The 23009-nt window shown below is 39.6% G+C and overlaps 1 protein-coding gene across 2 annotated transcripts in view; it reads right to left on the bottom strand.

Moving 5' to 3' along the window:
- Positions 1–18541, bottom strand: part of GREM2 (gremlin 2, DAN family BMP antagonist) — a 40800-nt gene extending 22259 nt beyond the window's left edge. The window contains exons 1-2 of one of the 2 annotated variants that reach the window (XM_035560796.2): positions 14388–14473; positions 12620–12679 (exon numbers count right to left, since the gene is read on the bottom strand). In XM_035560796.2, the coding sequence (XP_035416689.1) occupies positions 12620–12621 (2 nt within the window). In that variant the 5' untranslated portion in view covers positions 12622–12679; positions 14388–14473. Of the gene's footprint in view, positions 1–12619; positions 12680–14387; positions 14474–18298 lie in introns of those variants that run through there. The other variant, XM_035560805.2, reaches the window with a different exon arrangement.
- Between the last annotated feature and the right edge of the window lie 4468 nt (positions 18542–23009).

Here is a 23009-nt window from a genome sequence, read left to right on the forward strand (position 1 = left end):
AGAGAATAGAACCTTAAACTAACACTAAAGAAGCTAAGCAAACACTTAATACATGTCCTGTATTAAGATCAGATCCAAAAGCCTGTTGGAGTTACCAGATTTTAGAAGAAAAGAGTGATAACCCTACACAACAGAAAGTCATAAGCATCAGGGAACACACCCTATCCAGTTGTAATTAAAATTGAGGTGAAAATTTTATCATGGTTGGATAAATTTGCAGTTCAGGTCTGATGGTATTTAAATGGGGGAAAGCTGTCTACCATCTCAAATTTATAGCTTTTCTTTCTAATCAGTAACTTCAAGTAATATCTATTCCTCTTAAATTAAGACTTAGTTTTTGTACTTCAATGACAGTCTGTTGCAACTTTTAATAAGTCAACTTCCATATATACATACCATGCTATATATTGTTTTTATGTGCAGTCATGTCATTCACAATGGTGGTCACAGTCACCAACCAGCCTGTCCCAATATGTCCCATATTAGGACAAGAGACTCCTAATTACCTGGAAACTTAAATAGATAATTAATCCCAAAGCAGAAGCTAACACTATTTATATGTAAATCTCTGAGGGAAAAAAGTCAAATCTATACCCACCATACTTTGATGGTCATCTTCAAAGGACATAAAAGACAAACCAAGGTTTGATTTTTGGATTCAAAATATGACTGCACAAGTGCATGCAGAAAAGTAACAGGCTATATGCGAGTTCTGGGCGCCATGATTCAGGAAAAACATGAAAATTTCTAGGGGCGGAGCAGGGAAGAGAAATGAGAACTTTTATGAACACAGAAACTATAACAATGTGGCAAGATTGCAGAAATCAGGGATTACGAAGAAGCAAAGACAACAGGAATGATGTTACTACTTTCCAAATGCATAAAGGAAGGAGAAAAAAAATCTTTCTTTACCCTTCACGTATGCAAATGCAATAGTGCCTGCAAATACAATTTCAAACCATATTTCTATTAACGAACCTCATGATATACAGATAGTCAGGCACTGGAGTACATTTGCTTAAGTTTGTATACTCATCATCAGAATTATTAAGGAGAAAGTGATGCAAAAGGAGAAAAAAAAATCACCGCATGTCCCAGGAATTAATTTAGATAAAATGAGTCCTAACAAGCAGAAGATGAGGTAGATGACATCTCAGAGTCCCTTTAATTCCTTTTCAAGTAAATAGATATATGTGTAGGTATTATATAGAGTAATTATTGTGGCCCAAATAACCAACATTTTAATACATTTTTGCCTGGTTTTCTATCATTTTTCCTATCTTCCTAGACTTTTGTGTTTCTTGCTAGCTATCAATAGAAAGAAAGCATTGTTCTTTTTGCAGTACAGCCATAGAGGAATTTGCTATGGGCTCACTAAACCATTACTAAAAGCCATCCTCATGTTTAATGCACTGAAATCTACTAATTGTGAACCTACCAGGTTTATGATGCAGATATCATAAGATGTTTTCAGATCAAAGACTTAAATTGATTTATTTTGCTGTAGGCAGAATACTTAACAACTTTTCTCTGACAATAGAGGCCAAAACATTCTGGAGAATACCCAGAGTTTTCCAAAATTTACGTTATTTAGAGGAAATGTCGCCCAGTTTATTAGTTGAAGGATAAGAATGCCATTTATAAATCATTAGCACATAAGTGTCTAAAGTATCCTTAAATATCCATAAATCACACATACACACAGTTTTCCATATAAAACGTTACAGTACTTGCAAGTGTTCAGAGGAGGCAACAAAGGTGGTAGAAGGGCTGAAAGACGTTCTATGAAGAGATGCTAAGGACACTGGGTTGTCCAGTCTGGAGAAAAGAAGGATGAGAGGTGGCCTCACTGCTCTCTGCAGCTTTCTGAGGAGGGGAAGTACAGAGGGAGGTGCCGGTCTCTGCTCCCTGGTCATCGATGTCAGGAGGACACTCAGGAACAGCACAAAGCTGCACCAGGGGTGGTTCAGATTGGACATTAGGAAAAATTTCTTCACCATGAGGGTGGTCAAACACTGGAACAGGCTTCCTAGAGAGGTGGTTGATGGCCTATGCCTGTCAGTGTTCAAGAGGCATTTGGACAATGCCTTCAATAACATGCTTTAACTTTTGGTTAGCCCCAGAGTGGTCAAGCAGTTGAACTAGGTGATCTTTCAAGGTCCCTTCCAACTGAACTATTCAAAACTATTCTGTTCTGTTCAACTCTATTCTAAACCATGTTTGAGGACTGATTTCAAGGCAGAAAAGTCAAAATTGCTGAATTAGTTGGTGTGAGTAGGTGACACCATAACAATAACCGAAGTACCTAACACCTGCTCCATCCCAGGGACTATGGCTGGGCACTGTGACAGACCATGGTTCAGCCCTAGTGGTATCACCATGGGGGCTTCCAGAACATTCTCCATTGGTCTCCAGTCACTGATTCGAACAAGACATGTTTTATGGTGGCCTTTGCAATTCACTGTTTGTCACTTAGAGCCTAGATGCTGGCACTGCGTACCTCTGGCAGCAGCAGCAGCCTGGGGGGGCACTGGCTGCACCATAGTTACCGCTGCCCATTAGGCAGGTAAATAGGTGGGGGAATGGAGAAATGGCCACCTCCTCTCATTGTATTTCAGACAGCAAGAGAAGCACAAAGGGCAAAAACAAGAGGTAAAGACCCTCGGCGAGAGCTGCTGGTCAAGCGCATAGCTAACCTGGCTCACATGTGCAGCTTGCTTTGGAGACATGGTCTACAAGGCACAGGAGGCTTTTTCCCTTGTAATTTGGTATGTAAAGTGTTTCAGGAGCACTTTCATAACTCTCATCTGCTCTCAAATGTGGATGAGATGGGCATTAAATGATATATTGGAGTATGCTGGCATTAATAGTTTGATCCAAACTCCAGACATGGACACAATCATGTCCTCAGAGATGTAAGACAAACACACTGAAGTTTACACAGCCCAAAACATCTGTATTGTCCTTGTGACAGCAAACACCCAAATTCTTCTCTGTTTGCAATACCTGTAATTAACAGGTGTGGAATAGTTTGTCAACAGTTGTCATCATGAAGCTATGATATTTGTTCTATAATCACAGTAATACCTTGTGAAGATGTATCCACTGTTGAACCCTCCCTTTCCCACAAAACCCAACAAATAAATAAATCAAGTTGTTCTCAAACTGACACTAAACACACACTGGAATCAAATTTCAGTTTCCCATCTGCCTTGTTTATTCTCCCAAAATTGAGATAAGTTTAGAAATTTGATTTGCTTCTTTTTCTAATTCCCTAAAATTAGCCTTAAGAGTAAAGACATCTCTTCAACATCTTTATGAGGCACTCCTCCTTTACCCATGTATAGTCTAATATTTCTGAGTACATTATAGAGGTGAGGTGATATTGCATTGTGTGGTTTCCTAAAAGCCAGAGAACTCTTTCATCTATGCACAACTTCCAAAAAATAAAAGCTATTCTTTAGTAACTGCGTACAATTCTTCTAAGTAGTGTTGTTTCTCTGAGAAGACCATTGCTTCAGTATGTTTTTAAACCAATGTTATACTATATTATCTCATAACTTAAGGCAAAGTGATGATCAAGGGTTCACATTCTAACAAGAATTACATCCCTCATTTCCAAGGAACTGAAACAAAAGGAGTTTAATACAAGATGGAATCCTGAGATATATTATTACAGTAGAGCATAAGATGAAACTGCAAGAATTCCTGAAATACTAGGCAATACTGCAGTGTTTGCTACCAACAAGAAGCCCCCAACACACCTTTTCACTGTGCCCAGTAAGTTCATAAAAGAAAGGGAAAGAAAGACGGAGGGTTCTCTGTAAATATTTAGCTAAATATTATTTGCATGCATTTATAGTATTTACATGATAAATATTGACTTTATTAAAGCAAGCAGAGAAAAATAATATTTTACTTCAATGGATCCAATAATTTTACTCCATTGGAATATCAATGCTGAGATCTTCAGATTGAAAATACACAAACCAGGCAAAGATCTGTCTTTAGGTAGATTCTTTGATATCCACACAGCTCATGTGGATAAGAAAAGTACCATCATTAAAAATACCCAATCGGCCTGAAGTAAACAAGAGATGATTACAGACAAGTTACTGTGACAGAAGACAGATGAAAAAAAATATATATTACCAAAAAAAAAGTACCAAGAAGTAATTTGAAACAATAAATTAAAAATATTTTTGGTCTTGTAATAACTTGTGATTCCAGTACAAATTATCTTTCAATTCAGTATCACATTTCTTTTTTTTTTTTTTTTTGTAAATTTGAAATTGCATTTTAATTAATTAAACTTCATCTGCATATACAGGTAAAAAAGAAAAAGAAAAAGAAAAAAAGAAAAAAAAAGATGAGGGGAGAGGAAACTCCGCAAACATCTGTTTTCTGTAATGCACCACATAAATCTAGACTAGTATTCCTTGGATATACAAGAGCACCAGTAGCTGAACAGGTTCTGTAAACAATGGCTAAAAAGTTATCCCCTGAAAGTGCTTGTAAGGATGAACAACTAACCTCTTTTTAAACATGTACAGACTAGCAAAATCAGTCAGGAAGCTCAGGTGAATTCCATAAAGCCATGTATCTGCACACTCGTGTTTTCTTCATTGAACTTCCTTTCCTCCTCCTTACACCGGTGCTATACAAGAACACGAGTCCTGGGATTCCTCTTGAGTGCAATTACATTGTGCCAAAAACATCATCATTAACATCTTGCTTGCTATCACCTCCTACCAGTGTTCAAGTGTATTCCATGTAGATCAATATCTGTTTGACTATAAAAGCTACAGCTGAACACAACCCCCGCTTTTTTTTTTTTTTAAAAAAAAAAAGCTCTAACTTTAACATTTTAGTTGTACAACTGCCATGGAAGCTAATACGAAAAACAATGAAGTACAATCAGAATCACCTTATACCCAACTGATTTACAACCCTGGATTCAACCAAATTAAGATCTGTCCTATAATGTTTCCTTTAGAGATGTCCGACCTTCTGAAGTCATTATGATCAATTTCAGCAATGGCAATAAATAACAGTCTATTTTTCTGAAGCTAATGGTAACTTTCCCACAATGTGTGCATTATTTGTGTGGTTCATAACACCTGTGCCTTGTTTGGTACAGGTTTGCTGCAAGGATTAGGTTTTTGACATTTGGCTGTAGCAGGCAAATCAAAGAAAAAAAAGGCTGATCCTAACCTAATGCAATACTAATACATGCAATACTCATGCAATACTAATACAGTATCAATGAAGAATCTAGTGTCTGTGTTGCTTTGTGTACACAGTTTCCAACCAAACTTCAGCCCTGTAAAATTAGTGTTTATACAGCCATGTCTATCTTGTACTAAAATCATATTCAGTGATCATCATTTGTAAAACCTCACAAGTACCTGGGAAATCCCAACAGCCTCCGAAAGGCTCACCAGCTCTGAACTGTGACATTCTGGCCACCAGCACCGGGGACCATTGCTTGTGTGAGGGCTTGACTGCAGGTTGGGGGAGGGTGTAAAATGTGTCTAGCTGTACTTTGGATCTGATTACATCTTCTTATAGCTCTGAGGATTTTATCACCTTTAGTTCCAGAGTGTAACTTAACCTATGCATTCAGCCCTCATAATGATCCTCCCTAGCCTTCAGCTGCACCTTTTTCCTTACAGAGGGAAAATCTCAGCAAATGCATCCAAAGATGGGAGCATTAAGTGTTCTGCAGCATTCCTCAATTTATCATCCTTTTCCCTCAGCACTTACCTTCTGCAAGGCTTGTCAAGTTCAGACACAGTCAGCTTAATCTATCTTCACAGCTTGACACACTCAATGAGAACCCTGCAAATTTCTCGATCACCTTTGTAATGCTGAGCAGAGGAAAGTCTAAGTACTCTAAAATATAGGATTAAGGTGAATTGCCCAATATTAAGCAAAAGTTTGTGGCTCCATGTTACCAAACTAGTAACCTGACATTGTTATTTGTAGAGTCATTTGACCTTCATAATAAGCCAGTCTTCTGCATAGTGAAAATAGGTGGAAGGAAAGAAGGCAAAGGCTACTTTTATCCTCCACATATCTGAGCAGTGCCAGAGGTGACGGATACATTCAGATTCTCCATAAGTTACTCTGAGACTATGCTGAAACACCCAGAATAAAAACAAAAGGCTTTTTTCTTTGATTTATGTATGTGTCAAGGTTTTATTGCAAGTCAAAGGCATGGAAGGTTGGGCTAAATAAGCATATTTCAAGTAAAGGGTAAGCTGATATGAGAAGGTGATCCAGAGAGAGAGGCAATGTTCCAGCTATTCTTGATTAGTTATTTTTTGAATTGGGCAAAATAACTTAACCCCATGAGCAAAAACAGAGAAAGAGAAAATGGCTAAATACTTAACCTTTCCCCATGCTTCCAGCATGTCCCGGAGAGTAGACCAACAAACAGGAGCAAACAAAAGTTAGAAGTGTGCAACCCTCTTTGCAGACACCAATTACTGCTCTCTTAAGATTCAAAAACATGCTAAAACTTATCTTTTCCATTTTCCCCTTCACATTTCTTCTACAGACCTCTAACTACAACTTTGTATCAGGGACATTATGTCATGCCACAAGACGATTTGAAGAGACACTGCTGTCTCAACATACCACGAAGATGACTAAATAGTGACAAAGTAAATCATGCCTCAAAGATAAGTCAACAGTGAATAAGTAATTTTATCTGTCAAGAATTAACATGCAATGAATACTTGGAAAGGTTACTCAACATAAAATCTGTTAGCAGTTAGACGTGAGTTCCCCCACATATGCTAACTAAGGAAGCCTGCAGAGGAATAGATCCTATTTGACTTCTTGATGAAAAGCTTTAACAACAGCAAGTGGTATGTATAAACCTCTAGAAAAGGATTATATCCTAAGAGATTGTTAGCTTACAGACAGATATCTTACAATAAAGACATACTTCTTAAGCATTTCTCAGGAAATGTGTTCACTTTCCATTTAAAATATTTGAAATGACTAGTGAATGAGTGAGTATATGATAAATAAAAAAATAGTTTATGATGAATAAAAAAACTAAAGGTGGTTAAAAAATTGACTGAATAAAAGAAATACTCTGACGCCATAAACAGTTTGGAATTTAACTTGCAATTAAAGCTGACAGACCACTTAAAAGCTTACCTTGCTTTTCACTTCTGTTACTATTTGCATTTTTCTTTTTTCTTTTTTTTTTCCTGTTATGTAAAGGCAGTAATCTGTTTCCATTTTTTTCTTGAATATACTTTTCAAGTTCTTTTATATACTTCCAGCATGTTATCATATCTGTCCTACAAACTCTGTGAATGCATAGCTTATGATGTTTTAAAAATTCTATTTAATTAAAAGAAATTGGGAGTCCTGATAAAATGTGCAAGCTGCAGTTGTATATCCTGAAATCTAGGCTGTAAGTATACATCACTTAAATTTTCCTATCTTCTTGAATAAATAGATCCTCCAAGGTTTCCCAGAGAAGATATATTTTACATTACTTGGGCTATCCAAAGAATGTTTTTGCCGCTCTGTGCAATTAGAGCTGGAAGTGCATTTATCTTGCTATAAATAAGGTGACTCTTAAAGAATGAAGTTCAGAAGTGTTAATTTCAAATCTTTAGTGAAGATATCTTTGATTGGGTAACCCCACATCTCAAAGTAACTAGTTTAGTTGCACTCAAATTTGAAATAAATTCTGACATCTATAATATACGCAAATTTGCAAAAAAAAAAGTGGAAAATATGATAGAATAATTGCAGAATTATATTGAAATTTTTATTATAAAACCTAAGTATTTATATAGCTGTTTTGAAAGTTTCCATTTATGTATGATGTCAACTCAGAGCTACTCCTAAAATCACATTGAGCAGAAGTATAACTTAATTGTTCAGAAACAGTCCATGTATGGAATCACTCAGTTCTTCAGAAGCAAATCCTCTCTTTCCAACCATACAAATGCTTAGTATATACTGGTTCAAAAGAGAAAAGTGAAAAGAGAAAAATGTGAAGGCAATTAACTGTTGTTGTCTCTTTCTTTTGCTACAGTAAAAAACATACTTTACAGATACCTTGTGTAAACCATGAACAAAAAATTTGGATACACAAGTTTAGAAATAATAACTAATGAAGATAGCAGAGCAATACACAATGGCAGATCTTCCCACTTTATAGAAGGCATAGTTAGTAGTGCCTTTTTTTTAAGCATAAAAATATTTTTGCATTGTATTAAAGCACTGTTCCACTCCTCTTTAGAGGAATTAATTTAATCCAGTGTGCGCAAATTTGCATTAGAATTCACATCCTTATAGGCCTTGCAGTAAGGCAAACATCATTTGTTTTTTTACATTTATACATACAGTCATGACAACCTGTTTTACATACTATTCATATTCATATGCAGATATAACACTGTATTAAGCATTGTAATAGAAGAATTCTAGCCTTTTTTTTGTAAAGTTTTAATTTACAGTAACAGTTTTTACAACCTATAAAGCAACCCATGAGACCCATGAGTTCAAACAATGATAGCAATAGCCTTTCTCATTGTTCAGTATGTTCAGGAATGCTGGTCTTTGGGCTCTCTTCAATAGCAACCTTATTCAAGATCTTCCACACTTACCACTGAGCCTGTATACCTACCTGCTGCTTGAACTAGACTACTAATGCCACTCAGCACTAATGGGGTTTTCAGGCTGCCATACAAGGATTCTGCACTTAGTAGCGCTGCCAGCTAGAGAACACGAAATGTTTTGAACACACGCAGCACAGTTTATAAGCCAATTTCACATAGATTTTGATTGTACCATTTAGACATGACAGGTGTCACAAAGAAAGTTTATAGCAGAATTAAGAAACAACCAAGTGCCTAGGAGCAGAGCCAAGGGCAGAATGACCATTTCAACACAAGTTTAGACTTTCGCCTACCTAAAGTGACACCGCAGCCATAGGCATCGTAACAAGGAAGCAATACTCCTTGGACCATTAATGCATTTAAGAGACTATTAGGTTTTGCCACCCCAAAGAAATTGGTCATGAGATGAAACCAAAAGTCCATCACAGGAGATTCAGGAAAGGCTTACAACTAGCAAGAAGACAGCACTTCTTTAAAAACAAAAATGAGTTGTGACTCTTATTCAAAAAAGTCCACCAGCATTAATATCTGACCGATGGGATATGTTAGCAGTTAGTATCATGCATCAAAATGTTAACAAAGTTATAGTGGATTTTGATTACTTACTTGAGGCGTGGTAAAATAAGCTAGTTTTCAAATGTAGTTAGCACTTTCTAAGGAAAATGAAAAAACATCCTGGGGGAAAACAATCTCATTTGGAGCCCTTCATAACCAAAATATCTTATATTACAGTTCCCTTTTATTGACTAATGAAGTGTCTCTTTAACTAATATAAAACAAACCATCCATATGCTTATACAACAATAAAAATGGATTCTTAGGATTTTTTTTCTGTTGTCCTGTAAACAGTAAAGATAAACATAAAGCCAAGATAAATACAGTGAAAAATATGTTTCAATATTCTCAACAGATACATCTAAATTTCAGCGTGAGGGGAAAGAAACAAGTACTCCGTTAGCACCCAAACGCCCTATTATTTTACACATTCAGAAAAAGTTAACAGCTTAAGTCAATCATGTTTGACCGCTATACAGTTATTTATACGAGTAAATGAAGCTGGCGTCCGAGTGGGGAGATGAACTGGCAACTTGCCGCAGCCTTGAATTACAATTTGTATATAATGGAGCAAACTGCAAGCGCTCTGATTGTAGCCTATCTATGTGGATGAAGCTAAGCAGAAGAGCTCAAATAGGCAACATTCTGATTTGATTAACGATAAAACAAGATAAAGATTTCTTCAGTCTTCAGGTGAAGTTGCCCAGGACAGATCTGAAGAAGAACTCGGACCCCCATGACCAGACTGTCAGCAGAGTTACATAGACAACTTTATCTCTTGAGACAGGAAACCCTTGTTACAGACTTCTCAGCCATGAGCCTGCAGTTCTGCTGTCTGAACAGAGCAGCTAAACCCAAAGTGAAAATTCCTGTTGTTGTTGGCAATCTCAGAGGCTCCACAACACTGGACTGCACCATGGCCATCATTGCTATAGAGAGGCACAGATCATAATGAAATAGCTGGGAAAGGTCATTTTCAGTGATTCTACAATTTTTTAAAGATCATTTTACATAGGACAGGAACAAAGGAGAAATGAAATTGTTCCTTCTTAGAACAACTGTGTTGAACAGACTAAATGAGTTTGTTTTTTTTTCAGACTTGAATATCTGGGAGTAGATTAGCTGTTCACAGTGCACGTTATATGAATGGCAGAAGTTAGTGTTCTGGAGGGACTTTACAGAGAACATACAAATCCATACATTTCATACAAAAGAAAAGAAAAAGATCCTTGCTTTTTAGGCTCTTTTGTAAAAAAATAAAACATATATATATAATAAAAAATAAATGAAATAAAAGCTGAGAGCAGCTTAGAAATAAGCTGATTTCCCTAACTGTCTGTTTATCAAACAACTGTATTACCACACAGCATGAACAGCTCACAGCAGTAGTTTCCACAACCAACAGTGCCTCTATCCTACAGTTCCTACTAATTCCCTATAAATGTTGGGAATAGTCCACTGGCCTTTTCTGGTTTTCAGAAATACAAAATGATTAGCTGACCATTTTTGCAAATGACACTTTGGAGGTGATTAAAACATTTACAATAGTAGTTTATGTATTGTATTGTGATTATGCATCCAGTCTTGATATTTCCTCCATATGTATGTCATTCATAGCAGAATTACTTCATTCTATTTCACTGATACACAGCACTTGTGTACGTGTAAAAAGGCAGGTATCTGGTGACCTCTTAATATGTATTTAGGAATGGAAATTCATCCCTGTGGCCTTTTCTTTCTCCTGAATTCACTCTCTAGTTCAAACATTGGCCAAGGCACAAATAAACAAACATTAGTAAATACGAGAGTGGACTGCCATTGCTTCTCAACAGTAGAGTCTGCCAGTATCAGATATGGATCCAGAGATATTGCTGGGTTTGCCTCTTCCAGAATAAATTTTCCAAGGAGCTACACCCTCGTCTAGCTTGCTTAGATTCTGAAAATCACTGTTTATGACTGTGGCTATAATATTTGACCTACCCTGAAGTGCCAGGAATCAAACCACAGACTTTGGAAAGCAACAGGATCCATAAGTTCCAGACGCCTCAGTTTGAGAGTCTATGGTATGAGAGTCCCAGTTCTAAGCCACATTGATGGCTATGCCAGGATAACGCTTCGGATTCTGCAAATCACATCCATATTGTGAAGTCTTTCAAAGTCTGGCATAGTCTTAAATGGACAACAAATCTGTTTGTCGGATAAAGTCTGAACTGCTAAATAAATAGCGATAAGTTTCCTAATACTACTGGGCAGAGTGTTCCTGCAAGTACAATATGTGTTTATCAATTTCCCACTGAGCTAGCGTTGACTTCCAAATTTCCATTAATCCTATTATAGTAAACATAGTACAGCCCTCTGGCAAACAAGAGTAACATTCTTCCTGTAATATCATATCCTTCTTTTAAAGAAACCTTAGAGATGTCCAGAAAAAAACTAGGCTTGACTTGGAATGACACAATAAAGTTGTTTCCAAAAAAGCTTAGGTTTTATAAAATATTAGATTTAAAACTAAAAAAAGAAACAAGCAAACAAACAAACAAAAAAAAACAAACAACACAAAACAAAACAAGATTATTTTTATAAAGGGTTAATTGGCAATTTCTGATAGGTATTCAATATAATGTTTGCAAGTATCATACTTTAAAATCAGTTATCAAAACACTAACGTAAAAATATTTTTTCTAGAAGCAATCTACTGAAGGCTGAAGAATAAAGCAACTGGCATTTTGGGTATAGAATTCAGAAAATAATAAACTTTAGCTTGTGAAAGTATTTTTTCAGTGCTCCATCAAGAAGAAAGAACATAAAGTGCAGAGAACTTAAAAAAATAAAAAAGTGGATAAAGAAAAACAAATGGATTTGTTATGGCACAAATTGTATTTAAAGCTTCTTTTCATCTGGTAGGAATTTATGGTAGACAAAGGTGGGATTTGTCTTACAGTTATTAATACAAACAAACGAAAAAGAAAAAAAAAAAACACAACACAACCAAATAAAAGAAAAAATAGATCAAGCTGTTGAATAACATCCTGTAAAATGAATGAAGGGACTTTGGAAATCTTAAAGCAAGATAGCTTCAGATGACAGAAACTAGCTCAACTTCCAGCCATATGCATTTCTCTCAGTTGGCGCAGGGACATTACAGAAAAAAGAGTCATCAGATATAATAAAAATAGCATACAATGGTGCTATTTTCAAATATTTTCTGTGATTTTATAAAGCTTTACATTTTCCTAATAATCAGTTTATGTTACATTTGAATCTTCAGTTTCAGATACCATTAATAAGTCACAAGTTTTGGGCTATGATTTTACTTAAGGACCAGCCTCAGTAAGGAATGGAAGAAATAAATCAACAATCTTGCTCTACCTACATAGAATCTAAGGTGCTTATGATTTGTAAGTACTCACATTTACGAATATCTGGGCAAAAGCTGTTCTCCCTGAAGTACTGGGCAAAGTTTCCACGGGCTTCATTAATGAAAAATATAGACCAAAGTCAAAAAACATGCTTAGCATAAATCCATTGTGTGCCATAATCTGAAAGGTGTCAGCCAAAGAACAAATTAAATTGAAATACAAATGATAGCCACCTCTCCCTTCATCAGGAGACTTTACTGGATGTATCCATTAAGTCATGCAATAGTAACACAGAGTATGTTCACATATTTCCCATCTTCTCTGCTGTCAACCTCTTCTTGTTCCTAGGAAAGGACACTGAGCTCCAAATTATGTTGACGGAACAGAAACTGACAAACGATAGATGGTTCATAACAAAAAACATGCCTAGAGCAAGGAAGTCTGACATCTGAGAGCTGGGATGTTTTCATTTCGGATAGAAGCTCTGACCCACTATTTACACCCCTGTCCCAATCTCTCCCACATATTTTAGATGACTACTTTCCAGATGTTATCTGTATGGAGACTGGCCAGATTTATGGGCAGGATCCTGCTCAACTCTAGGCCAAACTAGTGTTTTGGCCTCACTGGAAATGAGATTAGGTTGGAGACTTGCACCAGGAAAAAACTGCAGTTTCTTGCCAGAAACAGTCATGCAGAATTTTTACAATGCTGTTTATTTTTTGGTTAGCACTACTGTAGAATATCAGGCTATTTAGTGCTAGCATAATAGCACTTAAGCAGACTAATAGAATAGACTACACATGGCTGTAATCCATAACAAAACTGCATAAAAATGAAGAGAGGCAGCTAGCTCACTCGTAGCACCAGCACAATAAAGTTTTCCATTCTAACAAGTGTTTGTACAAGGCAAGGTCAATAACGCATTCTTCATGAGTTGTAAAAATGTTGTTTCCAAGTTTTAAGAGAAGTTAAAAATTTAGGAAATTTTTAAGATTTATTGCTGTTAAATACACAGTCTGATGTTATATTTGTGCATTGCCCATCACACTCAATAAAAATTGTTTCCAAAATGAAATTTGGAGGGTAAATGATATATTTTCCTTTCCCAGTGTATTTTTGTTCTCCGACTTCCTTAATGCAAAATAGGCAGAAATGTAATATTTATGAGACTTTTTGTATTTGAATGCATAACAACTTTAATTTCCTCTGAGTTTCATTACAAATGATAGTTTCTTCAAATACTCACTTCCTATACAGTAATGACTTTGAAACTGTCCAAAATGGGAAAAATGTGCCTTTTTGTTTCTATACAGAATCTTGTAGTGAAAACAGTAGCATGCATATTTCTATATTCAAAATACATTTATGATATAATTCTATATGGCAGTATAGCCTCTAAAACACTGACCTTCATAAATCCCTTTAATTTTATGACTAATCTAAAATATGTTGCTATAACTATTATATGCTTTATAAAGACAACAATAACAGAAAAAATATATATACGCAAAATGTCATAGATAAACATGGTTATACTCACAAGAAAAAAAAGAATCTGAAAGGTAGATGCTGTAAGATGACTTTTTGAAAAAGGGCAGTTTATAACTAAAGTTTCCATGATTGTATCACATTGGATATTGAAAGACAGATTGCCTTGTGTTTTACAGCAAGAAAGATTCTTAAGGTCTGTTTCCCTTTCTGAAGCAGGCTTCAAAAATCTTTTATTAAAAAAAAAAAAATCATAAAAGGCTTAATGCACTGAGAACAAAAAATACCATGTTTTCAAAGTGGCATATGCATAACCCAGATAACTCACCTTAAAATCTGCTCTTTACCCTCCATAGCAGCTCTACTGGAATAAGGTTTGGAGTAGAAAACCTCTAGTAATAGAAATATAGTCATCTGAGAAACAACACAAAACAAAACAAAAACTCTTTTGTTTTTCAATTCATATTATTCTGAATAGCACAACATCTTCTGCATTTTAAAAAGAGTTTGGAGCAGTCACAGTGATGCAGAACAAGGAGGATATAGATATATATATATATCATTCACGATGCACACATAAAACCCTATGACTTACAGTATGAACCCCATGAATACGTGCATAAAACTGTAGTGTCAATAAGAAGCCAAATTTTTGCAGGAATGACAAACATCTTCTGCTATTGAGTAAAAAGTATCTGAGCGTTAATGGATCTAATAATATATTTTCTAGTCAGAAATGTTTTCATACAAAAGATAATGGATCATAGTTAACAAAATCTGATATATGTATATATATTTGTAATATTTTTCAGAATAGCAGCAAACTAAAGAAAAACAAGAAAGTGCAAAAAGTCAGCCAAATCACCAAAGAAACAGAGATGTGTTTTCATCTTTAAAGTGAAAACTGCACACAAAGATGCTTTAGAATGTTGTAATCAGAAGCTGTAAGTGGATGTTTCTGAACATCTATCTGGGCATCACATATTCCCACCTGCCTGGGACAACTGGACTGTACGGCCACACTTTCTTTCTCTTGATGTGCTGGGGCACAGGAATGGCCAGAACAGGCTGCACCTTTTTCAAAGGGATGTTTCTGGTGTGTTATGGGAAACATAGTCAGGCAAGATGCTGCGCTCACAAAACACAACGCAGCATTTCTACATGACAGTTTTTACATTTCAAGCCAACATTTTTCACTGCTTCCATACGAAATGAGGAACATAAACACAGCCTTGTAAACCTTCACACGCGCCACAGTATGGCCAATGGCAGGGAAGCAGACATAAAGAAGCATCAGTTGTCTTTTTCTGAGCACAACTGTTGTGTTCACATTCACCAGGCAAGCACAAGGCTATGTTATCTGAAGTTCTCACTCAAAAAGGTCTGCAATCACATACCAGACTATTAAAACACACAGACACACACAAAACAAACAAACATACAAACAAAAAGTCACAACTACCACCTATCCATCTTCTTTTAAAACTGAAATGTTCTCGGTGTGTGTTCATACAAATTAGGCTGCCACAGTTGGTTTCAGGGTCGTGCTTTCCCACAGAGCCAGAATGAGTTTCTCGGTAACACATCTGCAGGCAATGGTGCCAGGAGCAGGGAACAGCCAACACCCCAGGGAAAGATGGCGAGTGTCTGCTCCAAACTGTGCTGTGTATCAGCACTGCAAATTGACTACGTCTATGTTAGCAAGCAGCACAGCCCAACAGGAACAGAAATATCGAGCAAAACAATTATGTGCAGGAGACTTTGTGTCAATGCTAAATGCATTTCCTAGGGTTTTACTTCAGGCTAGCTCTGGTCTGGTCCCACGGACTGAATTTCCAGCAATGACTCAAGCACATCTTCCAGTTTAGATTCATCCTAAAGGAATCCAGCTGGCCCACCATGAGGTATACGGAGATGGACAATAAGTGGGAACAACTGGAAGACTGGCGTCAAAAGAGCACTCCTGATATGAACCACAACCCTAATATAAATGCAGAACCACACCCACGAGCATCTGTGAAAGCGAAGTGAAAGAGCTTGTTGTGCAGCTCTTGAAGAGACTCTTCAGATGTCAGTAAATCTGCACGGCGACTTCGACTGCTCAGGTTCGTACTCCTACATGCAGTGCTACTAAACTTATATTGAAATAGTTCTAGCTCAAGCATCAGATGCTGGTAAGTTGGAATTTGCCAGTTACCAAGTTTATCAAGAAAAATCACAGCAGGACTGAACTATTTATTACAAAAGGGGATGGCCCAGATCTACTTGATTTACACTTGCATAAACATTGACAAATGATGACTGAAACCCATCAGTTTCCACAGGACTGGATATATCTATATACCTCAGCTGGCAATTCAGATTATTTTTTACCCTCACCTGGTACTATGGAAAGAAACAAAAATCCCCTCAGTTCAATTCTTCAACTTCCTATGCATTTGTTCTATTCCACACTGAAAGTCATGTTTCATGACAGTCTATTTGAAAGACAAACAAAAAGTAAATAGATCAGCTAAACCAATCAGCTCAAAATCTAAAGTTAATGGCATTTATTTTTGTGCCACCCTTTCAGAACCCCTTCTGATGCTTTTCACTGCCTTCACGCCCCTTATCATCCTGCATGGGAAGTTGAGCAAACCTCGCTGTTACCAGACACGCTTCCCCCCGAGCACCAAAGCTCTGCGTGCACAGTGGGCGGCAGGAGATGCAAGAAAGCAAAATGCTACCAGCTAGATCTGTCCCTCATTCCACAACACATTTAGCAAATGGGTCTGCCCTCTTCAGTTTCACAGTAATCACACACAGTTTTTCAGAATTTAGGACTTTGCTGCCCTTCTTGGACAATGGCAGTTCATGGGGACTGTGCAAGAAAAGAGAGGTCCCTTGCTCTGAGCCTCGGTACTGAGACTGAACCCTGATTCCCAGTAATAACCAGACTTCTTGCTTCTGTTCAGTTATTTTGTAAGGGCTCTGCTATCAAATCTTAGAACAGTGTTGTTTCTCCTCAGTATTTGCAAAAGCCAGCCTGGAAACTATGCATGAAGGTTAGCAAGTGAAGCATCTGTGTCAAAATATACCAGGCAGCACATACTTCTTGAGTTCAAGCAACAAATTAATCCCCTTAGGAAGCACAGTATCTGTATTGTATGGTTGGAAGTAAGGACTCTGAAGTCATGCTGATTTCTCCCTGCTTTAGTGAGAAACAGCCTTGAAGCGGCCTGATAAGCAGCCTACTAATTAGGGCCGTGTGCGGGCACTGCCGCTTCTTGCACCTGTTGCTTGGTGATTCCCAGGAGGGCTATGGGATTCCTGGTCTGGGGGGTTTTCCTCGGGGGATGTCTGCCACTGCGGTGGTAAGATGGAAGCTCACCTGATGGTGATCATTGGGCTTTCAGTCAGTTTATTCCCGCCGCTTTTGCAAAAAAGAGAGGTTTAACTTGTTACAAGCTGTTAATTTCGTCCTCAAAAATCCACCGAAAGTTATATAACCGCTTTCACAATAGCGAGCTAAAAATAAGAGTTGTTCAGCCAAATGCCAGTGCAATTTTTTACAGGACCTGTGACTCCAATTCTGCAAGACCTGTGAGAATGCAAATATTTCCTTAGCTTCAGCACAAAGTCAGGTGGGCGCTCCTTGTGAGACAAGACGTGGGTTTGGATCATTACCGTCATTCGCACGAGGAACAAGCGGCATATGTATGCACTTGTATGGATTTCCAGCGCCCGACTTAAAGTAGTGCTGTTCGCTCTTGGAGCTGATCCCTCCTGGGCTTTCATAATCACAACCCATCATTAACCCAAAGCAAAGAAAGCACGGTAGAAAGGGGCACAGGTTTCAAGCGCGATGGGGTGGCCGGCTTTCCTCTTTATTTTTTTTTTCTTTCTTTTTTTTTTCTTTTTTTTTTTTTCATATTTTGCTGCTCCTTCCCCTCGGGGAGCGTGGGGATGGGACGCCGAGGGGCTTGTGCCCCGCAGGTGACTCGGAGCGAAGCCGCCGAGCCCCGGCGCTGCCGGGACCCGGCCCCAGCGCCCTTGGGCACGGAGACGCCCGCGGGGCCCCGCGTTGCCCCCGGCGGGGCCCGCGCAGAGAGCGCGCCCGGGGGCGGCGCCGCGGGGCGGCCCCGCGATGTCAGCACCGCGACGGGTGTCGGAGGGCAGGGGGCGAGGAGGAGGAGGAGGAAGATGGGGGGGAGCGAGCGGGCGGCCGCGGGCCGGTGCCGGCTCGGCGCCCCCCCGTACCTGCAGCGAGGCGGGGAAGGGTCTGCGGCGCGCTCCGTCCTGCCGGCTATAGATCCAGAGGCGGCGTGCAGCGGGGTCGCCGTCGTCGCCCGCCGGCGGTGGTGCGCAGCCCCGGCGCGGTGCGGATGCCCATAGGCGCCCGCTGCGGGAGCGCGGTGCCCGGAGCGAGCGAGGCGGCTTCGCCGGGTCCCGGCTGCGGAGGGGGCAGCTCGGCACTGGCTCCTCTCAGCCACTGCCCGAGGAGAGGATCAAGTCCCAGCTTTCGATTGGCTCCGGTGGCCAAACAGCTCACACCAGCCTCCCTGCCCGCCCGCCCGCCCGCCCGGCTCCCCGCCCGCCTTCCCTCGCCGCCGGCAGCACACGCTCCGCTCGGCCCTGGCAGCCCCCGGGCTGTGCGCGGCCCCGCCGGCACGACGAGCCCCCCGCCGGCACGACGAGCCTCCCGCCCGCCCCCGAGCCCCCCGGCCGTGCCTCCGCGGGGGGCCGCCCGCCCCGGCTCCCCCGGGAGAGCACCCGCGGGTCCCCCGCACGCCGTCCCCCCCCGCGGGCCTGAGGACCTGCGCTCTAAGCGCCTGTGACATTCGGTGTCATGCTCGAGATCCAGCCTCGCTGGTGCTGGGAACGTGTTTTTAAATATCCCTAGCGAGTAAAATTAAAAGCATGCAGAGGCCGATCACCTGAGGGCTCAGTCTGAGGTAGGACAAAGCGGTCTTTGCCTAAGTTCAGTTTGCTTTTCTTAACGCTGTTTGGGTTCCTAGCCCTGGCTTGGTCAAATCCACGTCAAACCGTGGCATGCACAGAAAATGAAATCAGGATGCTAAGCCTCCTCTTCCTGAACCCAGGGTTATTAAATCGCAGTGGCTGTGACTGTCATTTCCCGGTGCATCTTTGATGTTGGTATCCCCCTTTTGCTCGGGATGACTTCAGTGGCCTGTGGAAAAGGCATTTCTCTCCCACAGACGTGCTATTGTATAAAGTCAAATCTTAGACCTGTCTTCTGGGGGAAACAGCAATCCTTTGGTTTCAGCATGGCCCTCTGTTTAAACAAGAATACAGTAGAATGAGATAAATAGGCCCTTTGGGTTTTCTCAGCGCAGGAAGATGTTGTAATATTTCCAGTAAACATGTTGGCAAATTGCTTATTAAAAATTAGGGAGAACAAAATGATCAGTTATAACAGATGCACTCTTAATTAATGCAGTGACCTGCATTTGACTGATGCTGTTGAATTAAGAAATGTCTGTGCCTGATGGTACATCAGGTGCCATTAAAAGTCAACATTTATCCAAATTTGGCAGACTGTAGCATTTGAAACACAGCGAATGGAGTTGCTGAGATACCTTTGCATCCCAGCAGCATCTCTACATTTTTAAATGGTAACCTTCAGAACATTTCAAATTGATTCAGGTTTTGTTGTTGTTGTATGGTGTATTTTTTTTTAATGTATAAAATAAAATGCTATTTCGCCCTCTCTAGAAAGAGTGCATGCTTTTGTCTCTTCGGGGTATGCACAGCTAGCTATCAAAATGTTTTTGTTTATTTTTTATTCAGGCAAGAGTCAAAAAAATAAAAATGGAAATATTGAGAAATATATGAAAACAGAGATGTTTATAAATATCCATACTTGAGGTCTAATCGTCCCTCATTTTACCAGCTTTATTAGCGAAAATATCCCCCAGTGAATTCAGTGGATCTATATGTCTGGAACACAAAAGTAACTAAAAAAATCCTCCTGTTTCATTATTATTATGTATGTTTCCGTCACATATTGCCCATTTATTTTTCCCTGAGAGAAATGAAATCACTAGCTTAGAGATCAAGACAAGTTGTGACCTCATGGCCCTCCATGGCCCTCCAGGCTCATGACCATGGCCCTCCAGGCTCAGCCACAGCAGCCACTGCATCCCCATGGCCCCACTGGCACCTCTGCAGCAGGCATGTTTCTTCCTGCATATTCCTGATCCAAAAGACTGGCTTGTCTTACTCCAGTATTTCCTAAGTCAAAAAGTGATGCCTACCTTCAGTCTGGCTTTCTCCCAGGAAGAGTCCTTACACCATTTTCAGACCCTTTTTTTCAGCCTCCCCTTTTTCTCCCTTCATGGACGGTTGGCTGTGGCAGGGTAAGGCAGATGGCCTCCAGCTGAGCACCTGCTGAAGCAAACACTGTGGCAGGCTGTTCCCATAGGCCTCCTCCTCCTTCCAGTTATGGGTTTTCAGATGTATTATCCCATCATCTCTGTGCAAATTTTATCTCCTGTTTTTTTTTTTTTTTTTTTTTTTTTTTTTTTTTTTTTGGGGTGGGTGGGGGAAGCTCTGAACCTGCTACAGGAAGAAATTCTTTGTGGTTCTCCTTATGACCTTAGATCTTTCTGTGGTGAAATGGTCTTGGGACTTCATAAGGTTTTGTACTTCGAGTTGCTACTTCACATTATCCATTGTCAACACCATGTTTGTTTCCTTCCCGTTTAGTTTGGATTCCTTTACAGCACTGATTAGTCTTGTTCAATTTAATAGCTTTTAACCTGTCCATTTTATTTATGTCTGCTTAAGTGCTTATTTAATCTTTTCCTTTATAACTATAATGACCTTCCACAGGTTACTATAATCCTAGAAGGTATGTGGGGAATTTAAAGATTTAAAAGTTGTTTGACTTCATAATTTTTTTTTTAATTATTTTCTCATTATATGACTAATTTCTAAATTAAATGTTTGGATTTTGTGAATATTCCTTCCACGTATCTACTAGTAGGGTTAACTGAGACATTTTCTTTCCAAAACAACTTTATTTTTTTTTACAAATTTATTAGTGAGAACTGCAGTGGGTGTTGATCTGACATGGAAAATACATACCGTGTTTATTCTCTGCTCTGGTGTACACCATAATTTTATGCCATAAAAAATTTTAATTGGTGTGCGGGCTTTATTTTGAGTTTTAAAAGTACAACAGCTATATGCTAGAGGTAGCAGTTACCTAGCGACACCAGCATAAAGCACATTTGTGTTGATATTACTGCATCTTTCCTACAGTGTGACAGCCTGACTTCTATTGTATGCCCTACTTAAATGAACAAACTAACCTTTTAACATCCCTTGGCAATTACAGAGACAGCCACTCAGCAAACTGATGAAGCATATACCCGTTTTTAATCTACAGATTTCATGACTGCATTCTCCTTCTGATCTGGCCATTCTTCAGGAATGACTGTTGTTCATATTTTGTGTCTCCCACTGAGACAAAGCCCAGACAACTGGTGCCCATCTCCGTCACGGTGAGGACTATATCTCTGTCACTGCCATTACAGCAGCTCTGTTCTGCTTTGCAGCCCTGAGCGGAGATTGTCCTGATCTGTGAACACGTCTGGCAGGAGCGCATGGAGAGCACAGCCCTGGGGCCAAAAGAGACTTGAGAGATGGGGCAGTCCGTCACACAGCCCAGCCTCAGTCCTGTCCCAAGATATGATTCACAGAGTTTCATAAGATGGAAGAGAAGAAACCCAAGAAGTCTGTTGATTCCATTACACAGATTTTCCCTATTTGTAAATTGGCATACCTGCACTGAATGGGCAACCTGAGCACATGCTTTGGGTTCTGCACATCATCCTCTCTCAGGCCCTGCAGCCAAGCACCATAGCCAGGAACTAGGCTCAATCACTCTCCTGGGGGATCAGGCTCCTGAGAAGCCTGGCCGCCCTAGGGCTCCAGAGAAGCCTGGATTCAGGCTCAGGAGGCAACCCCAACAGCTGCTTTCACTGCCTTGCAACCCCTTTGGTTCTATGCTGTTCCTGCCTCTTGATTAATCTGCCTTGTCTCTTTGTAGACTTAGCTCGTCTTTATCCAAAGCTTTGCCTTTTAGTGCAAGTTCTTTCATTTCCTGACCTTGCCCTTGATTTGCCCTTTGGTTTGGGGTAGCCTTGATTTCTCCATTTTCCTGAGCATACGTTCTGTCTGGAGCCTTGGGCTGGTCTGTCCTTGGAGACTGACTCCTGATCTTGAGTTTCCTCAGTCTCAGTGGCTGGTCCCACCCCAGCTGCAGTCACCATGTGTAAGTATTCCCACTTCTGGCTTCTTAATAGCACCCACTTAAAGCCACCTTGCTAAATGGGAATTACAATGCGTGATATCACACTGCTGACGCAGAGAGCTTGGCTTATAGCTTATCTGCATGATAATTCAGCACCTCTGTAAGAGGTTGTAGCAGCAATATTGGGTGAAGGTTTAGGAGAATCTATCAGAGTGCATGAGAATGTCATGTCCCCTTAAGATAAATCACACTTGTCAAGATCTTCAACAGCTCATACTGTTTTCATAGACAATTAGGCACCTAAATGCCTTTGGACATAGTGCACCTGTTTTTTTAATTTGGAGTTCTTTCTAACATTGTGGATTCAAGCCAGAAAAGCACTCTAAACAGTGGTAATTTGGATTCTGTTTTTTTCAGTGCTCTCTCTCTGCTATGGAAAACGATTCTAAAATATGTCTCTAGCTGAGTCAGGGCAACATCCCGTCCCTGGACATGAGTAAGTACTTTACCCAGCCACTGATAATGAACTTCATTAACAGGAATAAAATTATTCCTGTCAAAAATGCCATCTTTGTATTTCATAGCAGACATCAATGAAACTTTCTTAGTCTTGCCTGACTCCGACTTCAAACATAAATTGTTCTGTGTACTCCTTAGAAGGAAAAGAAAGAACTAAAACCTCTCTCTACC

The sequence above is a fragment of the Cygnus atratus genome, chromosome 3 (genome assembly GCF_013377495.2).
Source record: "Cygnus atratus isolate AKBS03 ecotype Queensland, Australia chromosome 3, CAtr_DNAZoo_HiC_assembly, whole genome shotgun sequence".
In the NCBI taxonomy this organism is placed as follows: domain Eukaryota; kingdom Metazoa; phylum Chordata; class Aves; order Anseriformes; family Anatidae; genus Cygnus; species Cygnus atratus.